Source organism: Aythya ferina (assembly GCF_964211825.1).
Source record: "Aythya ferina genome assembly, chromosome: 2".
In the NCBI taxonomy this organism is placed as follows: Eukaryota; Metazoa; Chordata; class Aves; order Anseriformes; family Anatidae; genus Aythya; species Aythya ferina.
Window position 1 is genome coordinate 156,066,631 of NC_140297.1, and position 23,082 is coordinate 156,089,712.

Genomic DNA, 23,082 nt, shown 5'->3' on the forward strand with positions numbered 1-23,082 from the left:
ATTGCAGATACCAGGTCTGCATTATTAATAAGCTGTGTGGGGTCCCTGTGAAAGGATGAAAAGAAAGTGACAATTATGGAAGTGACAGGAGGTATGTTCAGCAGCTACTTCTGGTGCTGCATGGTTTCTAAGTTGTCGTTGCAGCCGATGAAATGCCGCGATGCACAACAACAGGGAAGCAGTGCAGATGGTCATATAGCTCAAATCTGAGAATACAATTAACAGACAACAGCTACTGAGCTTCTCCTTTGCTCTTATTTTCAGGTTCAATTTCAAAAACGTCCGCCTTTTACTTATCTCTTGTGATGTTCTGCCAAACTGTCCCATTTTCTTACAGATCAGGGCAGCTTAAATGTCAGTTCAGGAAACAGATCCATTTCACATATACTTTTTTTTTTTTTTTTTTTAATTCTTTTTTTTTTTTTAACCTTTTATTTTCAGAACTTTATTTGCCACCTTCTAATTCAGAATGTAACCTTTTTTTCTTCTTAGAATGAAACCTGCCTTTATTTTAAGCTCATTTTTTTGTCAAGTGAATGCCAACAAATCAAACAGGCACAAAGCACGTGGCTGTTGAGTATGCAGTGATTTGAAGCATTGCTAATGTTGCACAAAAGAGAAAAGTCTGGAGTTTCTAGGGGTTGGGCCTCAATGTCATATATAGGCATGAACACGGTAGAGCAGCATGGGCGCTGTCAAACAGCAGATGCAAAAGGAGAAGGCTCCTGGCAGGTGTTGCCCAATGTCCTTGTGATACAAATCAGCAATGGTGAAGTAGTTCATAAGGTGGAAAAGAAATCCTGATTGTCACAATCATCTTTCTCTCTTCTCCTTTTCTTCAAACAGAAATATTGGCTTGTCACACCAAATTGCGAAGGAAATGGGTGCATTTCCAGACAAGGCTGGAAATAAATGGAGTAGTGTACAGCACAAGGAAACACTTCTCATAATTACCTTTGTGAAGGAGAGAGAATTCATTTTCATGACAGAGAAAGATACTGATGAGATGACTGTCTGTTCTGCTGACCAACACTGTCATTGTTTCCCCTTTCTCATCCATCTGACTTTATCGTTTTTCAATCTCTTACGTTATTTTTGGACTGTAAATCCTCTGGAGCAGAGGCTGCTTTAGTTCTGTGTTTGTGCAGGAAGCGGCCTGGTGAGACCCTGGGTCACCATCTGACTGTCTAGGTAGGTAATGTGATAACATGATGATGATTAAAAGCTAACCCCTGTTTGGCACTCACAGAGCATTCCAGAACTGCAGCAACCTTGTAAAACACATGGGGAGCAACCAAGAAAGCCAAAAAGCAGTAAGAATTGGGAGGAGTGGTTGACACGATAAGAAGAAATGGAGGTTGAAAGGGCAAGAGCGAAGATCTATGGGGTAAGAGGCAATGGCAGTGGTCCCAGCAAGTCAAAAAGAGACTGTGGCAAAGACAAAAAAAGCAGAGGATTATTGTCTGTGGAAAGGCTGGCAGACTGCACCACCCAAACCCCACCTGCATGTTATCATCTCCCCATGCACAAAGGTGTTGTTTGCTTCTCTGCAGCCTCATGAGAGAAGACATCTGAGCAGCAAAGCAAAACTTGCTCAGGGCACAAGTTAGTGGCAAGGCTGAGGTTGCTTTATGGTATTGCAAGGGCTGAGTGCCACAAAGGTGAGCAAAGTCCCACTACAATTATTTTTTCAGTTTCCTATGCCTTTTGTTTCTGTCTGAATTTACCATCCCAATGAGCTGTAATGTCTAGGTGGTCAAAGAGAAGGAAAAGCCCTGCACTGCAATAGGTGCTGGTGGGCACAAAGGTTCATCTGCATGGGTTTGCTGAATCCTGAACAATTTGCAGCAGAAGAACAGAGAAAAAACAACAACTGCTTTCTGTCCTCCTTACAGCCCTTCATTACCACGTTGTTCTTCCACACACAGGATGCCCCCGGGGGATTCATTCTGCTCCGTGATCTTGGTTTACTGCCCACTGCCTGCTCTTTTCCCAAGTGCCTGGGGAGAATTTTTCTACTGCTGCTGTTCCTCCATGGCCGCCTGGCAACTCCCCGAGGCCATCCCCTTCCCTGTGACAACTCTCTGCTGGCTACGCAGTCTCTGCTTGGCAAAATTAAATCAACTTGTAAAGACGAGGCATGCCAATCTTTCCTCCATACCAGGTAATCGATCATTTCTTTTTTTTTCTGTGAACAGATTTGCTGATTAAAAAATATAAAAATAAAAAGATGACCCAGCTTGCAGCTCAATTCCAGGAATATAGCCAAAACTCCTCTGATGTTGTGGCCAGGCAATGATTTTCAGGTCACTGACCTCTACCTTCGGACAAAGCAACTTATAAGCTGCTATACATAACCCTCTCCATCTATACTTCATCCGTCACCTCTCCTTGATGTAACTGCTTGCTGCAAAGGGAACTTTGTTATACTTACTGGGTTACCTGCTGGGCCAGGCTCTCCTGCAGATCCAGGCAATCCATTCTTGCCCTAGATGAAAAGGAAAAAAGTTTAGTGAAGTAACATATACCACAATCAATAAAAATATCCACCTGCTGCTATACCAGCAGGGATTTCACTAACATCGTCCAACCTCCTCTTTTGGGAGATTACAGAGTAAGGATTTCCTATTTTCAGTCAACCCCACAATTTCTGCATGCCTGAGTGCATGGCTAACCCCATCACAGGATAAAAAGTCATTGCATTGGAGTTGACCATAAAGACCAGCCTTTTTACTGGCAATATTCAGAATCATACCTCGTGCTTTCTATTAATCAAGAAACAAAGCAGAGGAAAAAAAAAAAAAAAAAAAAAAAAGATAAACTGATACTTTGCCCTCCAACATATAAAAACCCAGGTGGCTCTTCTCCAAAGAAGAACATGGCTTGGGGTGGTAATTTCCTTCTCCTCAAACCTTTTTATTCATTACTACTGTTGTGAAGGGGCACAACACATTAATGACTAATGCCAGCAGTCCAGGAATAATGAGATAAATTACAAGGTAGACAGAGGAGCTCTCCATATGTTCCTACAGTCTAATCTAACCCCCTACCCTCCTAGCTTCAAGGGACCTGCCATTCCAGCTCCTGGCATTGCTGGCTGAATCAGCATTTTGCCCAGATACGGAACATGTTACAGAATTTGTTTCACTAGCATGTCTTCCCAGAAGGAAAAGAAATAACTCTTATTGCAAAATAATAAAGATATGCCCAGTTTCAGTGACTGAGACCTGAATCCAAATTTGGAAAGCTCTGGGTTTTAAGAGAATTGAAGTGCCTGTTAAATTAATAAAAGTAATTTCTCAGACATCCCAAATGACACTTTCTGAAATGTCAACTAAATTGCCATTTCTCTGCTGAAGATATAATAAAACCCTACATGTGTTCAATTACATAAATCTTTTTCTTGAAATTATGCTTTTTTGTCAGAAAAGAGCACGACAAAAATGAATGGTGTCACATGAACCCCAAATATCTCAAACAGGGCACCTGCAGTTAGTGTCTACCTTTGAAAACCATATTCTGAGGCTCTGTAAGAAGTGATATATCAGGGGCAGGTCTGGAATATGAGCATGCCTGACACTGCAGTCCTGGCAGAAATCATTAAACTCTCCCACCGAAGTCAGAAACCAAGAATACTTTGTGCTCCTATTAGTCCTCATTGGTTTCCAGCAATATACTTCTGATTTATTTATTTTTTTCCCCAGAAAAGGTAGTGTTTTATCAAACATCACCCTGATTTTGCATAGCATTCTTCCAAACCAGAGGTCTGGGATGCAGAACATCCCCAGTAAACCCAGTGTATCTCCAGAAACTGCTTGTCAGGAGAGAAAACTCACCGGCTGCCCTCTGAGTCCTCGAGGACCCTGTGGCCCTATGGGACCGGTATCGCCCTGAAATGAAGAAAAGTATTCTGGTGAGTGGGAAATACCTGACAGGCAAGCAAAACATCATTTAAAAATGTTCCTATTAAATTACATTGTTTGTGTATTAGGGAAAAACAACATTAAAGAAAACCTTCACTACCTCCTTCCAGGTAGTGGAAGACCACTCTTCTGAAGTGTAAACATTTATCACCAAATGCAGTCTGATTACAAGCAGAACCCATTAGCATCAGCTGATTTTGAAGCTGGATTCCTCAGGGACTGGACTACATTGTTCTCTCCTGAGCAACCTGCTTCTGTATTCTCTGAGGGGTTTCCCTAGGTCTACCTGCCATTTTGCTTTGTAGGGTACCATTTACAGCACAACAGTCTTCCAGTGATACTAGGGGGGTGCAAATGAGAAACCACTTCCCCAAATCCCACAGCAATGGCATATCAGCCACCTGGTACATTGCTCAGCAGCTGCTGCAGGATCCTTCTTCAGTTATGCTCTCCAGAGACTTTGTTATGTGACTGCATTTGACGTTAATAATGTCAGAGGATCTGTTCGTACCATCTCTCTTTCCTCTGAGCAGCAGCGTCTCATTCCATGAGTATTACATAGATTTTGGTTAAGCTATGTGTGCAGTAAGGTACAGCTTTTGCAGGAGAAGCGTGACGGAACCTGGCCCAGTGGGACCTACAGAGTGAAGCACGGCTCGGGGAGGAGTGGCAGAAAGCAGGTCCACGGCTACACAGTAGAGCCTGGGATTTAAACAGCACAGATCTCTCTGCTTTTCCAAAGATATACCTGACATTTAAGTGTCAGCAGCCGAGTGGTGATAAAGGCTCTCAAATTCCTCGTTACCTTAATGAGCTTTGTACAAATCATTTCCTGTGCACTGCTGCGGTAATTCGCCCTTTATTGCAATTTCTGCGGTTGTTTTTAGGGAGGGGTCACTGTGAATGAAATTTTTCATTTGTCAGGGAGAAGATTAATGGCTGCTCAAAATAGTACACTTACGTCCTTCCCTGGTGGTCCCTCGCGCCCAGCAGGACCTGTCGCACCTGGTTCCCCCTGCAATTCAGCAAAAAAGAAAGGGATATCAGCTCAAGGTCAATGACAGGCCAGCAACACCTTTGCAAGTGGTATGGGGTTTCTGCAATATCGGACTGAGCTCAGTGATGACTTTTTAAAGCCATTAAGAGCCTTGTACATCATACATGTCACACAGATTACAAAAATAACTTGGAAGCGTCTTCTGAAAGTGATGCATAAGGCACTGCTCCTAGCAGATTTGTTACTGCTACAGCAGTGACTGAAAACCACCAACATATTCATGGTATAGAAACTATTGTAAGGAAGAAGGGATGAGGAGTTCTAGCAGTGGATTGCTCAGCTAAGCTCCTCTAAGCAAAGCATTTTCTTTCCCCATGGAAAATCAGAATTACTGAGGCAGAAAGAAGTTCAGTTTTGTTTTCTACTTTCTACACTAGGGAGCATTTTGTACTGCATTGCTCAGAATAGAGAAACCAAGTTCTTATGCAGGACTTGAGTTTTAGGCTTCTTGAGGCACAGGCAAGTAAGCCAAATGGCTAGAAACATTTCTATTCTCATTTCTGTATGTTTGTTTCTTATCTCACTCTGCATGACTTAGGCACTTCTGGAGGAAAGCTGATTCTCATCCAATGGATGCAGTAGCGTTCCTCAACTTGTATGTCATTTGTACCAGTAGGATACAGTATGGAGGCATCCTGTGAATATTGCTCACAAAGGACTATCTCAAAGGACTATCATTAGAGAGCTCAGATCTACCAGCTGCCTCGCCTTACCAGCAGTAGAACTTCAGCAGAGGGAATGAAAACAGCTGCTGTGATTTTAGGCTGTGGAGTTGTGTTTGAAAACAGCCACGTTAAATGCAGGCCCGCCATCATTTTCACCTGTAGCCCTAGAAAGGTCAACTTCAATTCATAAAACCTTTCTCCAAAATACCACAATGCATGCAGTGCATGTTGCTTACCCGGGGACCTGGGGGACCCGTGTCTCCTCTCTGTCCTTTGAAACCCTGCAAAAGAGAATGAAATAAACCATCGCCCATTACCGTAACACATGGAAGAATGACAATGTTCTATCTAGAATGTGCACTTAATAACTTTCCCTGTTTTCTTGTGGTTACAAAGGACTGGTCAACATGGAGCTGCCATGTGTCAGGCAGCAATTAGGTAGAACAACGTCTTGGGGAGATAAAAGTCTTTTCCACAGCTCCTTAGGCTGCAAGACCAAGACTATAGGGTATGTATTCATGGTATGACCAGCCCAAAAAATCATTTAGCTCTTAATTTCATCATTTCCTTCCTTTCAGGACACATAAGAGAGCACAAGAGCTACAGGTGTGTCCAGGTGTCTGGTAGAAGGGGTGTCATGAGGTTATCTGCTTTAAACTCTAGGTGAGGAACCCAATCTCCTTTAAATTACCCTGACCCAAGTGTAGGACCTTGCACTTAGCCTTGTTGAACTTCATTAGTTTTGCACAGGCCCACCTCTTAAGCCTGTCCAGATCCCTCTGGATGGCATCCCTTCCCTCCAGCACATCAACCACATCACACAGCTTGGTTGCAAACTTGCTGAGGGTGCACCCAATACCTTTGTCCATGTCACTCACACCTGATCACATCAGTAAGGGTTGTCAGCTGTCTGACAAAAGCTTCCCATCTATAATACAGAAGAATTACCTACCGGTAAGCCTCTGGCACCCTCCTGGCCTGGGAGCCCTGGTTCTCCAGGTTTTCCCTATGGGAAACAATCATGTTCATGTTAACAAGGCTCTCAGGTCCATCCCTCTGCTGTTCAAAATTCTCCCCACTCATACCCTTAGGTGTAACGCTGAGAATTGTGATTGCCTGAGGTTTCTCCAGCTGTGTCTGTGCCTGAGTGTGCAAGGACAGCAGTGACAGAGACATTCCCACACATGTCGATCACTGTCATGAGCGCACCCTTTGAATTTCAAAGGCACTTACACCTTTGGACTGTTGTAACTTTACAGTGTTTTTATTTCAGAGGGGTAATGCACACAACTGCAGCAATACCTAGTCAGCACATATAAAATCATTATCTGCACACAGAAACCATGTGTTCTGATGCAAGCACACAGCTGTCTACAGCTTTTGTGACAAGCACTGCTCCACTTATTGGTTCCCCTAAATGACTGGGGACCTGGCTCCTTACAGAAGCACCTAGTACCATTTGGCAAAGAGGATGGAAACTCCAGATTCTGCAAGCACATTCTTCGTCTAACAAATACAGTTGCAAGGAATTATATTCATCTGATTTATTAACATCTCCCTTTCTCTGATTTATTAGCATTTCCTTTTGGCTTACAACTTTATATCTTTTTTTTTCTTTTCCCCCCCCCCCCCCCCCCCCCTCAATAAATGCAAGTATAGACTAAGTAGAGAACAACAAATACAAACCTCTTAATTCTGGATAACAGAACTGTCAGAGAGCAACCCAGAAAAGGGTTCTTTAAAGACAACTCCTCTAAATTTTTTACACACCATAATCTTCTCCCTAAAAATTGGATCCCCAAGTTTAATGCACAACCTCCCTTCTCTGCAATATTTGAAGTAGTTGTAAAGGTGGAATCACTAGGTTTTAGAGTATTTATGGCAGCTGTAAAAGTAAAAGAACCCAGTTTCTTTTCAAGATTGCTCGTACATGAAAGTTATAAATTGATCAAGACAATATAGTCCTTATGGTGTTAAAAAAAGATGTGCCAACAGATTCCCTGCCCCCACTGAGGAGTCCATAGATAGGCAGCTCCAAAAGCAATAACTGGATGTCGTTCATGATTGCCTGAGTGAAACAGCTTTAAATTACATTACCGGTTCCCCAAGAGATCCTGGCTTGCCATCTTTGCCATCATTCCCAGCAATGCCCTGTTAATGAAATGCAAAGCAGGGGATAAGAAGAAGTTTATAGAATAGATTGGAAATTCTTTGTCAGTGTGAAAACTCACAATAGCAAGTCTGTTCCATTGTGGCATTACTTAAGTTTGTCTAGCCCTCCAAAAAGTCTGATATTTCTACAGTTCAGCCATAAACCTGCCCTTGCCACACCACTATAGCAGCACAAACTGTTTCCCTTTTCCATATGGCAGTTCTATGGGGTTTCCTCCTTTTCAGCAAGGTAAGTATGCCAACAGCCTTAAAACAAGATTCTAAAAACAGCTGTTATAAATCATTATAACAGCATCATCTTCAATCAACTAGACTGCTTTGCACTGGAGATAGTTCTGTCCCTATCTCTATTAGGCATAAAAGCCAAAATAAAATATTGTACTAATATGTTTTCCAGAAGAGAAGTGTTTATGCCCAAGATGCACTTGATCTTAAGCAAGTGCAAAGGAATTATTTTAACTATGGACTGAGATGAAGATGGTATTCCAGGCTATGAATCCTCATGTCCTCATACTGGAGCTATTAGGTGATTTTTCTGCTCTACATAAGAGTATTTATGACAAAGAACAAGGAGGCGGATGAGGAACAGGCCTGTTTCACATTGGTAATAAACACTTAGATTTAAAGTGATCAAACACGGTGCTCATTGTGTCCTGTATCAAACACATAGCACCAATATGGTAGGTACCCTTTAAAGATCACACAAAGCATTCAAAGCACCCCAGAAATGTCACCTATGCTTATAAACAGTTAAATGTACTGAGTGAGAAGGAGCTGAACGGCACTCACTGGAAGTCCTGGCACACCTGGTGGGCCCTGTGGACCTGGAGGGCCATCTTTACCCTGGAAAGAAAGCAGAAACACCGTGGTTCAGACAAGTCATGCAGATGTTTCTCAGATGAAGAACCATCACATGCTGCATTTGACAAGGGACCACTGTGAAAATCTGGTCTTGCAGCTCACATCATACCATATACAGGTATAAACCTATATATAGGTTTTCTTGAGTTCATTCCTGCATAAATTGGAAAGTTTTCTTTTAAAGCAAAACATCCAATATTAATTATAAGTTGTTACAGATGGAGAAACCACTAGAATCACTAGTATTTTTTTTTTCTGCAGTTTAATTATATTTAACACTGAGTGCTTCTTGCATGAAGTGTTCAGCCAGAAAATAGAAGGCCTATATTTTATATCTACTGAATCAGCAGTTATGAGAAGTGCCTCATTGACTGTCCCAAGAAAGAAACCCTGTCTTTTTCTACAGGACTGACAAAAGTACCCAACGTCCTTCAAATTATTTCTGCCTTAACCTGCTTTTAAAAAGGGAAGTCCATGTAGTCTTTGTGCTCTCTGCTGGGAGCGCTCACTGATTTCACAACCAGAAAGACCATTACTGGTCCCTTATGATGAAGTTCAGACTGAACAGATGTGCAAAAGGTGTCTTGCTGATTAGGAAACATTGCTCTAGAAATTAATCACAGAATTACACAGTCCTAAATCATGCATTACTCCAGGATGGTTCATTTTTCCTTTTCACACTTAAGTAAGCATCAATCAGACTGCCGTCAGATTACCCATCTCTCCCAGGGTTTTGTGATGCATTACCATAAAACAGCATCTGAACACTCTTCAAATAAAACAGCAGTAGAAAAATTCTTCATGGACTTCTTGAAGTTTACATCTGTACTCATATTTTCAGTGGTGCCAGGGAATGGTCTAAGGGCCTGGGATCTGAGCAGTCTGTGCTATGGCATTCTTCAAAACGGTGCTGGTTTGTTTTGACAATCCCCAGGCACAACTCAGGTGTTATCCTGGGTCATGAGCCATCCTAACAGATTAAGTCATCCTATTATAGTGGCTACAAGATGTTCATACAAGTACAGATAGACGAGAGGTACAAAAACCTCCTTAGATGGTAGGCAAAGGTGCAGCAAAGAGGTCCCATGGACTGGATTTTCTCTCTGGCTAATTTGGAGTTCCTTTTGGTGAGTAAACAAAGCTTCAGGAACAGAGTAATCTGCTGCTATTTGTGTGGGTCCTACTTGCAGGTGTAGAGATGTTTCAGATTGAATAATCTGGGGACCTTTCAAAGGACATTACATTGGTTCCAGCTCAGCTTTACTTCACAGAGCTAAGTCTAGGTAAGGCTAGTGGTATAACACAGAGCGTAGAGCTTACTATGTCTCCTGGGTTTCCTGCTGGTCCTATTGGTCCTGGTGCCCCATCTGGTCCCTAAACAAAAACAAAAACAAAAACAAAAACAAACAAACACAAACCAACCAACCAAACAACAACAACAACAAAAAAAGCAGAAACAACATGAATAATTATATTAATAATTAACACATTTGCTATATTTGTGACTGCAATCCCTACCACCCTGGAACTACAAGTAAATGAAAGAGGAAAAAGGCACAGTAAAAGTTGCAGGAAAAAAATGTCTAGGGAAACATCACGATTTACTCTCCTTTGACAGGATCAGTTTTATTTTTCACTTTTCATTTGTCCATGACACTCCATTCATGATTCATGTGAGAGTGTCATGGGATAGTTTTAAGAGCTCTAATCCTACTGGACTATGCCTACAGCCAGGGCAGTAACTGTGCCTGTGCTATCAGTTTATCCTAAGAAAATGCTTCTTAAGATGAGCTTGCAGGACTGCAAATGACCCTCAAACAGGGTCCATGTATTGTCCTGGTGGCAAAGCATTCATCAGGCTCTAGGCACTGCTACCATCTGAAAACAGAATTTTAATCCAATCCTTTTTTCTGGTACCTCCTGTTCTTTAGGTATTGCAATGGAAATTTAGCTTTGAAGAGACTGTGCTGATCCACAGAAAAGACAAAGGCTGCATACCCTTAGAACGGCAGAGCCCCACTACTCTGCAAGCAGCAATATGAGTAGTGATGACTATGGGCAAAGAGAAGAGGGTTGGAAAGAAAAGCCTGATGCTCAGGAAAAGTCCCTGCTCTTGGAGAGTTTAAGTGCAATATCACAAGCATGAGAGACAAGTTATTCCAGCATTGATTCTGCAATGACACCCCAGTATTATGCCTTTATAAATACAATGAAGAATCATTGTATTTGTGGAGAGAGTAGAACAAGAAATGAAAAGGACTGCGATGGAATAGGACACATGTAAAAGGCCTTTTAATTCAGAAGTAAACCACAGGATACAAAAATTGGAGAAAAATCTAGTCTTGTACTACTGCATAAAACTGAGAATCCAACCCACTGTTAGATCTGCTGGTTCCAGACTGACAACTTACTCTGCTTATAAGGAAACACCTATGTGCATACTACTAAATAGTCTCTGTGGAAGGGTTTTCATGATCATTGCCTTGTGTAAAGAGAGTGAGTGAAGCTTAGCATCCATTTACAGAGTGAGTTGAAGCAATCAATGAAAAGTGGCTGATGTTTTAAATAGCAATTATCATGAGCAGGGAATTCTATGACACTCATGGGACCATTAGGAACCCACTGGAAAAGGCAAATGCAATGCAGACAGGTGAGAATGTTCCTTGCTGCAACTACCTTTATTAGTAAGGAAAATACCAGACCATCTGCTTTGCAACAGAAGAACTTACAGGAGGACCAGGAGTTCCAGGAGCCCCTGCGAAGCCAGGCATCCCTGGGTGACCCTGAAAAAAAACAAAAGGGAGAGATTTTATACATTGTCCACATTTCTAATTGTATATAAGTTCATTGGTCATTGGGCACTGGGAGGTAAAATCAAAATAAGACAGGTCACAGGGAGCTAGTTATAAAGAAATAATGAACCACAGCTTTTAAAATGAAAGCCTTAGTTTCCAAAACATGCACTTCAGAAATAAATACAGTTACATTCAGGGTGTACTTTCTCTAATGTGTATTTCATGGTATGTTAACAAGAGGTGAGAGCAAACATCGTGGGGCTGGACAAAGCACAAAACCAGGCTGGAAATCGATGCTGTTTAAAATATCCTACAGATCTTATTGAAGATGTGCTGATTTGCACTTTCAACTACTGACTCAGCCCTTGGCAAAAAAAGTGTAAAAGTTTGCTCCAATTTAGACTATTGTCTTTCCTGTGGCATCTCAATCCCTCCTAAAAGAGGCCACCCTTAAACTCATTGTCCACGATAAATAGCAGCACTAGCTTTTTCAGCCCAGAGACACGTAATTGCCTGGATCTCATCTAGAAATTAGCTGAGGAAATGACCAGAAGTTGGTTACTCTAGGGAACCGAATGTATCCAATGTAGAGGTGAGGATCATCTGGGAATCATTTGGGAATCCACCAAAACAAGACAGGGAAATGTTTTGCTGGAGAGGGGAAAGGAAGCCCATCTGAGGTTTTGCAGCAACGGAGAGCTCCCGTCTTTTTCTTCTGTCTCTGGTTCCTCTACCAGCATTATAGCAGCTATTGATGAAGAAGGAGTGACAGTGATGACACTGTTGAAAAGCATACTCAATTTTTACCTGTTCTCCTTTTTCTCCTGCATCCCCAGTTGTACCACGGTCTCCTTTAGCACCCTGATAATGAAAAAAAAAAAGTAATGGAAGGTCACTTTAGATTCAGTGTTGTGTCAGCTTTTTGACCTATTTCATAAAGCACTTGGACATTTGCTCGTAAAACACAAAAATAAGAACTGAGCCCTGCTTGCTCTCCTCTTAAATTCTGCCCTAGATTTTCTCTACGAATGTTGGAGCTAGGAATATCTGGGAAAATGGTCTTTGAACAGACCCAGTGTAGTCTTTTATATATATATATATATTTATATATAGTCTCAGGGACGTGAAGAGGACAGACACATCCTTAAAAATAGACAGGTTGTTAGGCAATGTACTAAATGGGATTTTGGTAAGGCATCATCTAGTCCAAAGAAGGCACCCACAGTATGAGCTACCAATCTCCTCTCCCTTCAGGGACAACAGCAACAAAAGCAACATTTCTAAGGTGCAGTCAGAAAATTAACACCCATAAAGTGCCTCTCTCTCCCCATTTCTCTCTGTCCTCATGACAACAGAACGGAGGCAACAAACTCAAAAGTAGATGTCCGTAATATCAATGTTTACAGTTAGACAAGATAAATCTCACAAAGCAAAAAATGCTGAGATGATAGGGATACAAATTATGAGCTGAACAATGTACAGGATACTAATGAATTGCAGACCATTGAAATGATACTCTGGTTCATTACATGAGAGCTAGGAGACAAGTGGGGAAAGAAGAACTGTTATTTATCAACTAAAATAGGCCTAATTCATATTGCCAGAAGGCATGAAGCAGCTCGTGAGCGAAGATCTGCAGTTTCACTACTCTGTTTCAGAATGGGATATTGTACCAGTTTGCATGATGCTGGAAAGGACAACTTACTGCATTTTCAAAAGTGGTCTCTGGGTCTTACCCCGCTAGGAGCCTTCTCATATATATGGCCTTCTCATATATATGGAAAAATTCACAATGACAGTTATGTCTTCGCAACCTTCTCAAAAGTTTTACAGTATTTTCTCTTATCATTTACCAACTCTGTGAATTTGCTATTTTACTTAATATTAAACTGTATATGTGCAGAATATAAAAATCAAATAATTGATATTCTAAATGAATGAAATTAGACTATTTATCAAATATTTAACTTTATATTCTGTACATGTACAGTTTAAAATTGGTCTTACTATTTCAGCTAAACAATCTCAGAAGCTGTTGAGAGCCTCTGGTAAGGGAGTTGGGGTTGTTCAGCCTGGAGAAGCGAAGGCTCCAGGGAGACCTTACAGAGGCCTTCCTACTAGAGGGCTACAGAAAAGCTGGGGGGGGACTCTGTCAGGGAGTGAAGTGATAGGCAAGGGGGAATGACTTTAAACTAAAGGAGGGTAAATGTAGATTAGATATAAGGAAGAAATTCTTCACTCAGAGAGTGGTGAGGCACTGGCACAGGCTGCCCAGAGGAGCTGTGGATGCCCCATCCCTGGAGGTGCTCAAGGCCAGGCTGGATGGGGCTTAGGGCAACCTGATCTGGTGGAAGGTGTCCCTGCCAATGGCAGGGGGGTTGGAATTAGGTGATCTTCCAACCAAACAGTTCTATGATTCTATGACCCAGTCTTGCTCTCCTGACCTACACTTTTCCATAGCACTCAATAAAGCAGCTGATGAGGTATGCCTCAGGCTGCATGGGTTTTCTGCCAGTTAATGTCTTTATGGGGTGCTAATTCTTTTGAAAATTTCATGTACTGTCATTTTGACCAACCTCATATTTGCTTTTGAGACTTTACTGCTCACCCCCAATATACATCTAATTACAAGATATGAAGTTAATATATATGAATCTTTATTAGCTTTTCCTACATTCTAATAAACGCAAATACAAAGATGTTAAAATAGCAGAAGCTGTTTTAGACAGTAGGTCAGGATGCAGGAAAGTATAGAGGGAACTGTGGTTTTCATGCCTTATCTCTCTCTCCATTAATTTGTTTTGATTTGTTTCACATTAGGTAGCTGTAAGGGTTTTGACTCTGACCAGGCACTGGCATTATGAGCAGACTGATGACAGAACTATTAATGGGAAACACTTGAAATGTGACATTATTTGAATCCTACAGACATTGTGTTCGATGTTGGCCTATGTCCATGAGGCAGAAACATAGAGACGAAACAAGTGATTCTTCCTACAGCATATTTCAGGGAATATTCAGAGTCTGTGGAAAAAGCAACCATGAAAGGTAGTGTATTTGGAGTCCAGCAGCCCATTGAGTCACCCTTTAATTTAAAGGGATTCAAGCATATGAAATTCATACTGGAGAGGATCATGCAGAGGGACTACTGGTAAGGTTTTAATTTCTTCCTCACCTGATATGGATTCACATTTACTCTAAGGTCTTTCTCTCTCATTAAAATTACAATGAAATGAAATTAATTCAAGAATCAATCAGAATTACTCTGTTTTATTTTTTGTTTGTTTGTTGGCTTGTTTTTTTCTGAACAGAAGGATGGTAGATGTCTGTAGTTAAATGAAGAAGTGTTCATGTGGAGAGCTGTACAGTTTTATATGCCTGTAGTACTACAGTGAATCACCAGTACAGGGCCCACCCAAGAGGTCAGTCCTACCCCTTTACACAGGGATGGGTGCCACCAAGATCCTGTGTCACCCAGATCACTAACTAATCACAGAAAGGTTCTGCTTAGGCAACTAAAGAAAATGAACCAACCTTTGGACCATCCAGCCCAGGTGGGCCTGCAGGACCTCTGGGACCAGCATTTCCCTGCAATGCAGAAGAGGTAGAGGTAAATACTAGTGTTTTGTTCTGTTTTGTTTTGTTTTTGTGTGTTTGCTTGCTTGTTTGTTTTTTTTTCTCCCAATCAGGAGGGCAGAGCATGTCAGCATTTGCCCCTCAGTTGGGGCCAATGCTTCAGTATGTCTTCAGACAGATTTGTCAGCACATATCCCTGTGGGTTAACACACAACAATGTCTAACACCGTAGGTGGGTCTTTCCCAGACAAACTACACCTTAGGAAATATTTGTGGTTGTACTGTATATGTCCATTGGTAACAGCCTTGGCCACTACTGAAAACACAAGACCTCAGGTGGAAATCATAACAATAGTACCAGGCAAGGATTAATTACAAGGGAATCTCCTTTCTGAGTAAGCCTTGAACCTCTCTTGCTGGGACCCCCATGGTACAGTATGGTCAAGATGATGATTAATTAGAATAAAGACTTTTTCCATGTGTTTTTTTACAGGAGCAACTGTTTTCCTGGGAGAGTAAGGACTGTATTTTCCTCTCCCAAATTCCTTCTTGCAGTTCAAATGGGATGCATCAGTGGATAGATGGGCCAAATTCTCAGTTAGACCTCAAACTTTTTCATTCGCTTACATCCACTTAATAGAAGCATAGAGATCCACTAGCATGATGGATGGAGGAAAACTGAAACTGAGAACATTAGAAGAGCCTTTGATATGAGATATGAATAATACAGGATCTCTGGATAGTAGAGAATCATTACTTTTCCTCTCACCCTGTTCTGACAGTCTACTGAAAAGCTTAAGGGATTAATTTCAATATGTGTTATTTATTAAAAATCCTTAACCCCCTTCCTTTATTTCAAGACCTCTGCAAAATTTGTGTCTCTTAAACTGCAGCTACTTGTAACACTTCCCCTCAGATATCCTTGTAACCACAGAAAATCCACATAATGATCATGGACCTACCAGCAGTGGACTCTGCTCACTGCTCAGCACTGCTCTCTATTTCCTTCTTACACACCACTGCTATTTCTCCTTCTGAACTACAAGCACAACCTATGCCTGCTAGGTTACGGGTTGGACCAGATGATCTTTGAGATTTTTTCCAACCTGAATGATTCTATGATTTGGTATCTCCCACAGAGTAAATGGTGGGCAGGAAAAAAGTTACTTTGCAGCTCTTAAATTTCTTAGTGTTCTAGGACCCAGCAGGTCCAGAGCTGTAAGCTCTGAATTACAGAATTGTGGAACACTTCAACCACTTCAGCTCCCATGCATTTTACGAGGCTCAAAACGTGCCAAAAGGAAAAAAAAAAAAAAAAAAAAGAAAAAAAGAAAAAGAAAAAAAAAAAGAAAAGTAAGTGCTACTATTTAGGTCCTTCTCGTACAGAAAAAGCCAAGGATACTTATGTCACCATAAGCAGAGATGGCCTTGGCCTATCTACAGACACAGCAGCAACTGAAATCCAGTCCATTGACTTCACAGATATCTACAACAGATTCAGTACATTGTCACTGAAAAAAAAATATAAACCATGTAAAAATATTGTAAGAAAAAATGGGTTAAACCACATCCAATGAACGACCGTTTCCCTAGTTTTCTTACCATTTTCCCATCCTGGCCATCTCTACCTGGTGGTCCTCGGAGACCTTTATCACCTTTGAAGCCTGGAATGCCTGGTAGTCCTGGTGGGCCAGGAGGGCACTCAGTGCACACATCCTACGAGAAAACATTACTAAATAAATTAGAAACAGACTGAAGACATCCAGTACAACCTGCAGACAGCTAGTATGAATGCACAAGTGTAAAGCCAGCATAACCTATAGGCCTTTGCATTTTGACCACGTTGGGGATGATCTGGATTATTTTAACATACAGAATTGAAGTAAGGTTAGTGTGGAGGACAGTGAGGGTCAGCTGCTGAGATCACACAGGCTCCCATGGGAAGTTTCCTATCATACATGGGCAACTAACTGATCATGAAAGGTCAAGTAACTGAGGAAATGAGAAGATCAGGCAGCCACAAAGCAACACTACCAAGAAGAGCTTTGTTTTGAAGCTACAAGACTTGTAAGCTGTGACTCTACACCAGTTGGAAAGAGTCGAGTTACTGTTAAGGGGACAGACTGCTAGTGAAAACCCCTTTGCAGCACAGTGTCAGAAAGGGTATTCCACAAAGGAAACTATTCAGAAACTAGTCTGGCCAAGGAGAATTCATCTGCTGCAGTTCATGATGACCAAGTGAATATCGCAGTGTCCTGGCCTAATTCTGTCATGGAGAATTACAACCTCCCTCCTTCAAAAACTCTTTGAAGGATTATCTCTGTAGTCTTCACATTTCTACTACCCTTAAGGAATGAAATACCATGTGGATGACATTTTCATTTCAAAGATAGACTCCCTTCAGCACAAGCGGAGTGAAACCTGGCTACAAGAGAGAGCATAGCCCAGCAGACAGGACTTCAGGTCCGCTTGGTACAGCTCCCAGCTCCATCAGTGATCCACTGTGAAATTGTGGGGGAAAATGTCCTTTTAAACCTCAGTTCCTTCATGCATATTGTTCTACTTAAAAAAAATAAATAAATAAAAATAAAAAGAGCTTGAGAGACACCCAGAACAACAGAGCCTTAATTTCATCTGGGATCTTAAGTGCTGCTCAACGTAAACTGCACCAATGTGGAGTAAAAAAGCACCAAACAGAACAAATACGCAGGGTGTACAGGTGCGTTGACCTAATCAACATAATCAAAGGATGAAAACATAGGAATATCATAATGACATCCCATACTCCACAAGCACTCCGTTGCTATTGTCCTGATCAGAAATCCTAAACATTGCAATACAGTGAATTCTCCAGAAAAATACTCAGAGAAAGAGAGCTCTTCAACGAAGGTATTTCACAGCAGCAATCTTAAAAGGGTCTTTTTAATAGAGTTAGTAAAAAAAAGATTAAAATAAAATATAAAATAAAAAATAAAATAAAATAAAATAAAATAAAATAAAATAAAATAAAATAAAATAAAATAAAATAAAGTTTCTTTTAATCAATAAGAAAGGATTTCGTGCTATTTCCCAAGCCTGCTTAAAAATCCCCCAACTCAGCCCATGTAAATCTTTAAAGATTTTGCAGTCAGCATCTATCAAGTACTGACTCATTTCCCAGGCAACGGTCTACATGGAGAGTAAAAGCAGACAGACAGATGGCCCCTTTTGAAACACGAGTGCAGCTGGGGTTAATTACCTGCATACTCTTAGGTGCGCCATGCAAATTGACTTCACACCCACAGTTCAAACCTACTCTAGTCACTGTTGCAGGTGTACATGAAACATCAGCCATTTGATTACAGTGATTTCCATTTCCTGCTTTAGGTAATACTTCTTGACAGTATTTATTTCTCTGTGGAGGTATAGGCCTGTCAAAGAGCTGGAAAAGTCTCAGAGCATTTGCAACACACACCACATTACAAATGTCTTTGTAGGCCACGTCACTACTGGGGATTGTCAGAAAGCACTGGATTTTGATCTCCAACACATTCTTGTGTGTCCCAACAGCAATGCAAGCAATTTTCAAGGAATTTTCAACCTCTGGCAGAGTGTTTTAAGGAACTTAAAACTCTGACACTCCATCACAGGAGGTTAGTCAGGTTTGAACCAAGCATAAACCCCCACCATGCTCAAAAGCTGATTACCTTTACTAAGAGATTGATGTCCTCTGGAGAGAGCAGGGGTGGGGAACCCTGTGGAATGAGAAATTAATTATCTCAGGCAATTTTAAAAGGCACCAAAGTAAGAAATTTTCCTGAATGTGCCTAAGGCCTGGTTTCAATTTGGGCCAAGACCATACATGCTCCTTTACATTATCAATATACTTTACCATGTCTGAGATGAGTTGAGCTCTTTGCATTCTTGCTCATGTCCTTGCATATTGTACTGCAGAGTAGTGTTAAAAAATTGGCTTTAAAATTTTGTCTTTTATTTGCATGCAGGCCATCCAGTTATTTACATACTGTTCAAAAACCATCACAGATATTTTCACCTTAACACTTTAATGGTTTTTAGTATTTTTCCTGAGAAGAGCATCAAGGAAAAAGCACTGAACTGCACTTGAGGTGACATATACAGGTGCAAACTGAGATAAAACAGAGAACAGAACAACAGTAGGACATCTTTTGGGGGTGTAACATAGAAGTGAAGTTACGTACTGGTTTTCCAGGAGGTCCTCTTTCCCCTGGATTTCCAGGTAGACCCTACAAATCAAGAGAAAAACAAATCTTGAAAGTATCACACACTAACCCCCTGGTTGCTCCCACACTCTGCTGACTGCTCTGGGCTAACATACATTACTGCTTTCTGCCACCAAGCACCACTGCTCTTTGAATGTGGCACACAGTCAAATCTTTTAACTACTTACAACTTTAAAAGTGTTCTCTCTCCTTCTTCTTCTTCTTTTTTTTTTGTTTTCCACTTCTTAATCACTTTTTTTGCACTTCATCCTAAATCTCACTTATCTACAGTATGACCAGGTGAAGTTCATCTGAGCCACACAACAACTGAAATTGCTTTGGCATGTCTTCTGGTCCCAGGAAACACTACGAACAGCAGTAGTGTGAAGGATGAAGCTTTAAATCCCTGAAGACAGTTGTAAAATGAAAAACTGTGGCCCTTCTTTGCATGTGCCTTGCAAACATGTCCTTGTACCCAAAATAGCAGTAAACCTTTTATTTTATCTTTTCCTCCACATCTTTTAAAATAGAACTATAGAATAACCAGAATTGGAAGGGACCCACAAGGATCATACTATCCATTGCGTGGCTTCACACAGAACCACCCAAAAATCAGACCATGTATCTGAGAGTGTTGTCCAAACACTTCTTGAAATCTAGCAGGCTCAGTGCCTTGACCACTGCCCTGGGGAGCCTGTCCCAGTGCCCAACCACCTGTGTGTGCAGAAAATTTTCCTAATCCCCAGCCTGACCCTCCCCTGTCCCAGCTCCATGCCGTTCCCTCAGGTACTGTCACTGTCCCCAGAGAGCAGAGCTCATCACCTGCCCCTCCGCTCTGCCTTGGATGGGGAGAGTATTTTTGTCGGTTTTCATGACAAAGATAAAGAAATGAACAGCACCCTTACAATTTAAGATGCAAGAAATCATGGTTTGGAAGAGGACTCCCAATGGGAATCTCCTTCTTGCAATTAGCAAGTCATTAATTTTTTAAACAAACAACTTTTTTTTTTTTTTTTTGGAATCTTAGCATAAAAATAATACTCATATGGGGAACTGAATCTCTTGAACAGGACAGTTGGTCATCGTCCAGATAGCGACAGAAATTTGCAGTGGCATTTTCAGTTGGACTGGGTGAGATTTCCCAAAATCATTCTCAGCTAGATTCCTCTATCAAGCTACTACGTAACCACTCCAGCACATCCAAGATCCACTGCTGTTGATTATCTTAAACTACATACAAAATACCTTCTAACTATTTTAATGTCATACAAAAAAGTTTGTCCTACATTACCGCTATTGCACTTGCAGAACAGTTTCCACTGACTACTTAAAAGTATCTCAGCTTTGCTCGGTTTGGTTGCTTCTGCAATAGCACCCACCTGGGAAGGTCTCTGGGACAGTGTCAGATTCCTCACCCAGGACGTTAATCAACAGCAGTAGTGCCTATTAATCGGCCTAGGCTCTTCAGGGGCTGTCTAGGGAATCATCCGAGACTACCCAAAATTTTCACCTGGAAAGCTGCTTTAATAATTAGTCAAATGCTTTATCAGGAAGGGGATTAGGAGTTATGTCCATCACCTTGTCTTGAGTTGGTCCACTGTCTCCCATCAGTCCACTGTAGTATTTATGCAGGCAACCAGATGGGAAGTTCTTGGGCTGCCTGGGGAATTAATGACTTAAGTGCACTGGGTAAGCACACAGGCACAGTTATGATACTCTGCTGCACTATCGTTACAGCTATAGGGCAAAACTGAATTTGATCCTTGTATCTCACTCATCATTTAAATTCTCTACCCCTTATCAGAGGAAAGAGAAAATGGGAAACTCTTGGTTGCACTTTTCCTATGTCTACATTAAACACCTCTGAGCAAGCAACAACCACTCAGTTACCTTGAATTTCTAAGAGATGAATGGTAAATATAAACTGATGTGGAGCCAAAGTGGAACTGAAGTGGTATTGAAGTCCATGAATGAAAAGATGGCTTCTTGAGGAACTAAACCCTCCACATGTAAGAATCAAGAGAAGGTAAGGTGTAAAGGAGATTGTCGGTTCATAATTCCCCACAAATTCTGGGGAACTAAGGAAATATGAGACAACTTTATAACTGTTTTCAAGTTTTGCTGTTTCTACAGAGCAGCTTTGTGGTTGTTATAAGATTGTGGGATGATCCCAAAGTTCCTTTTGTTCCACAATCACTAATCTTCAGGCCATGCTTTTGACATCCTCTTCAACTGCTTCTCAAATTGGGAAGAGGATTGCCTAAATACCAGCTGTGCTGACCTTATATTCCCAGATCTGCTTTGTTCGGGAAGGCTCACACAGCACTTACTTTAAGGAGTTCAACAGAAAGCGAAGACTTCAGCTACGAGAATTATCCTGGATCAGAAAGCAACATAGAAAAGCCAATATAGAAATGTGTTTTATGCTATTAAAGTAGCTATAAAATAACTATTTCTACCACCAGGCCCACTGACAACCTTTTGCTTAGGCATCTAAGTATGACATGGTACTAGAGGTAGAATTTGAGCATTTAAGGAAGTTTTATTTAAAGAAGAGCAAAGGAAGATACTTTTTTGTTATGAGAAAAGAAACATGAGAAGAGAGCAATTAAAACTGAAATCCTTGGAAATATTTAAGCATAGCTGTGATATCCACATGACATCAGAATGCCTTGAGACAAAGAGATGAACCTATTTTCTTGAAAGCTGTAAGATGTGGAGTGGTAATGTCTTTTAACAGGATGCAAGTAAGCCAGGAGGAGAAATTAAGCTATGTGCCATGGCTGCCAAATCTGAAAACTACAGTATCCCCAGGAAAAGCCAAGGAGTTGAAAGGTACAAGACTGTAAAAACAGAGTCTACATTGAAGAAAGCTTGTCTGAGCTGAAAGGAACAAATCAGACATAGGACACGGGCACTTCAGCATGTTGCATTATTGCAGAACACGCAATGGAAATCAGAGTCCAAAGCAGAGAAAAGACTGCTGAGCTATTCAGGCCCGGAGTTAGAAAAGGCTGACAGTCCATAGCAAGCTGCAAACATCACTCAGAGCTGGCAGAAAATGGTAGAAGGAAGGCATGGAGTATAACTGGAGTATAACTGCACCTGACAAGCTGACTATCAGGGGTGGAAACTGGAAAAGAGAAAGAGAAGAGGAGGACTCTAAAGAGTCTACCCCAAAAAACTACTTGGCTCTGAAAAACAAAACTGCTAATGTGATGCAAGAACATGCAGACTCAAAGAAACACCACTATTTGGAATGCTCACAAAGTTCAACCATTTTCAGGAGTTCACATCCAACAGTGGCTGATACAGATTAGAATAACAAATACCAGTGGCACAGCAGTGCAGGAAAAAGCAGACACCAATGAGGAGGTGTGATGCACAGGATCCAGAGTACTCAACTGGCCTGCAAAATCTGACACACACAAATGGGCCCAAACTGAGAATGGGTGGAAGCTGTGTAAATGACACACTGAAAAATGATGCTTGGGCAAATGATGCATGTGAAAATAAAAGGAAGAGAAAAATTATAAGGAAGCCAGCCACAGTAAAATTGAAGGCTTATGGTGGGGAAGTACTATTTCAAGATAGAAAATTAAGCACAAAATGCAATAACTTAAAAGTGTTCTAATCTCCATGAATAAAAACACAAAAGGGGGGTTAATAAATTTATGTTGATTTGGGGTTCATGGATTCTAAACCAAACACAAGAATTCCTTGGAAATGGCCTTCTATCCACATGGGAAAACCAAGCACAGACCAGAAAACTCTGCTTTTCAGATCCGATGGCAATAATGTATGCATACACAA

General features: G+C 41.2%; 1 protein-coding gene across 1 annotated transcript in view; it reads right to left on the reverse strand.

Annotated features, from left to right (window-relative positions):
* COL22A1 (collagen type XXII alpha 1 chain) overlaps positions 1–23,082 on the reverse strand; it is a 222,941-nt gene that overhangs the window by 8,503 nt on the left and 191,356 nt on the right. Inside the window, exons 45-58 of the mRNA XM_084512133.1 lie at positions 19,249–19,293; positions 18,736–18,783; positions 16,652–16,765; positions 15,008–15,061; positions 12,281–12,334; positions 11,408–11,461; positions 9,999–10,052; positions 8,607–8,660; positions 7,743–7,796; positions 6,598–6,651; positions 5,882–5,926; positions 4,885–4,938; positions 3,837–3,890; positions 2,435–2,488 (exon numbers count right to left, since the gene is read on the reverse strand). Of these exons, the coding sequence (XP_084368259.1) occupies positions 2,435–2,488; positions 3,837–3,890; positions 4,885–4,938; positions 5,882–5,926; positions 6,598–6,651; positions 7,743–7,796; positions 8,607–8,660; positions 9,999–10,052; positions 11,408–11,461; positions 12,281–12,334; positions 15,008–15,061; positions 16,652–16,765; positions 18,736–18,783; positions 19,249–19,293 (792 nt within the window). The remainder of the gene's footprint in view (positions 1–2,434; positions 2,489–3,836; positions 3,891–4,884; positions 4,939–5,881; positions 5,927–6,597; positions 6,652–7,742; positions 7,797–8,606; positions 8,661–9,998; positions 10,053–11,407; positions 11,462–12,280; positions 12,335–15,007; positions 15,062–16,651; positions 16,766–18,735; positions 18,784–19,248; positions 19,294–23,082) is intronic.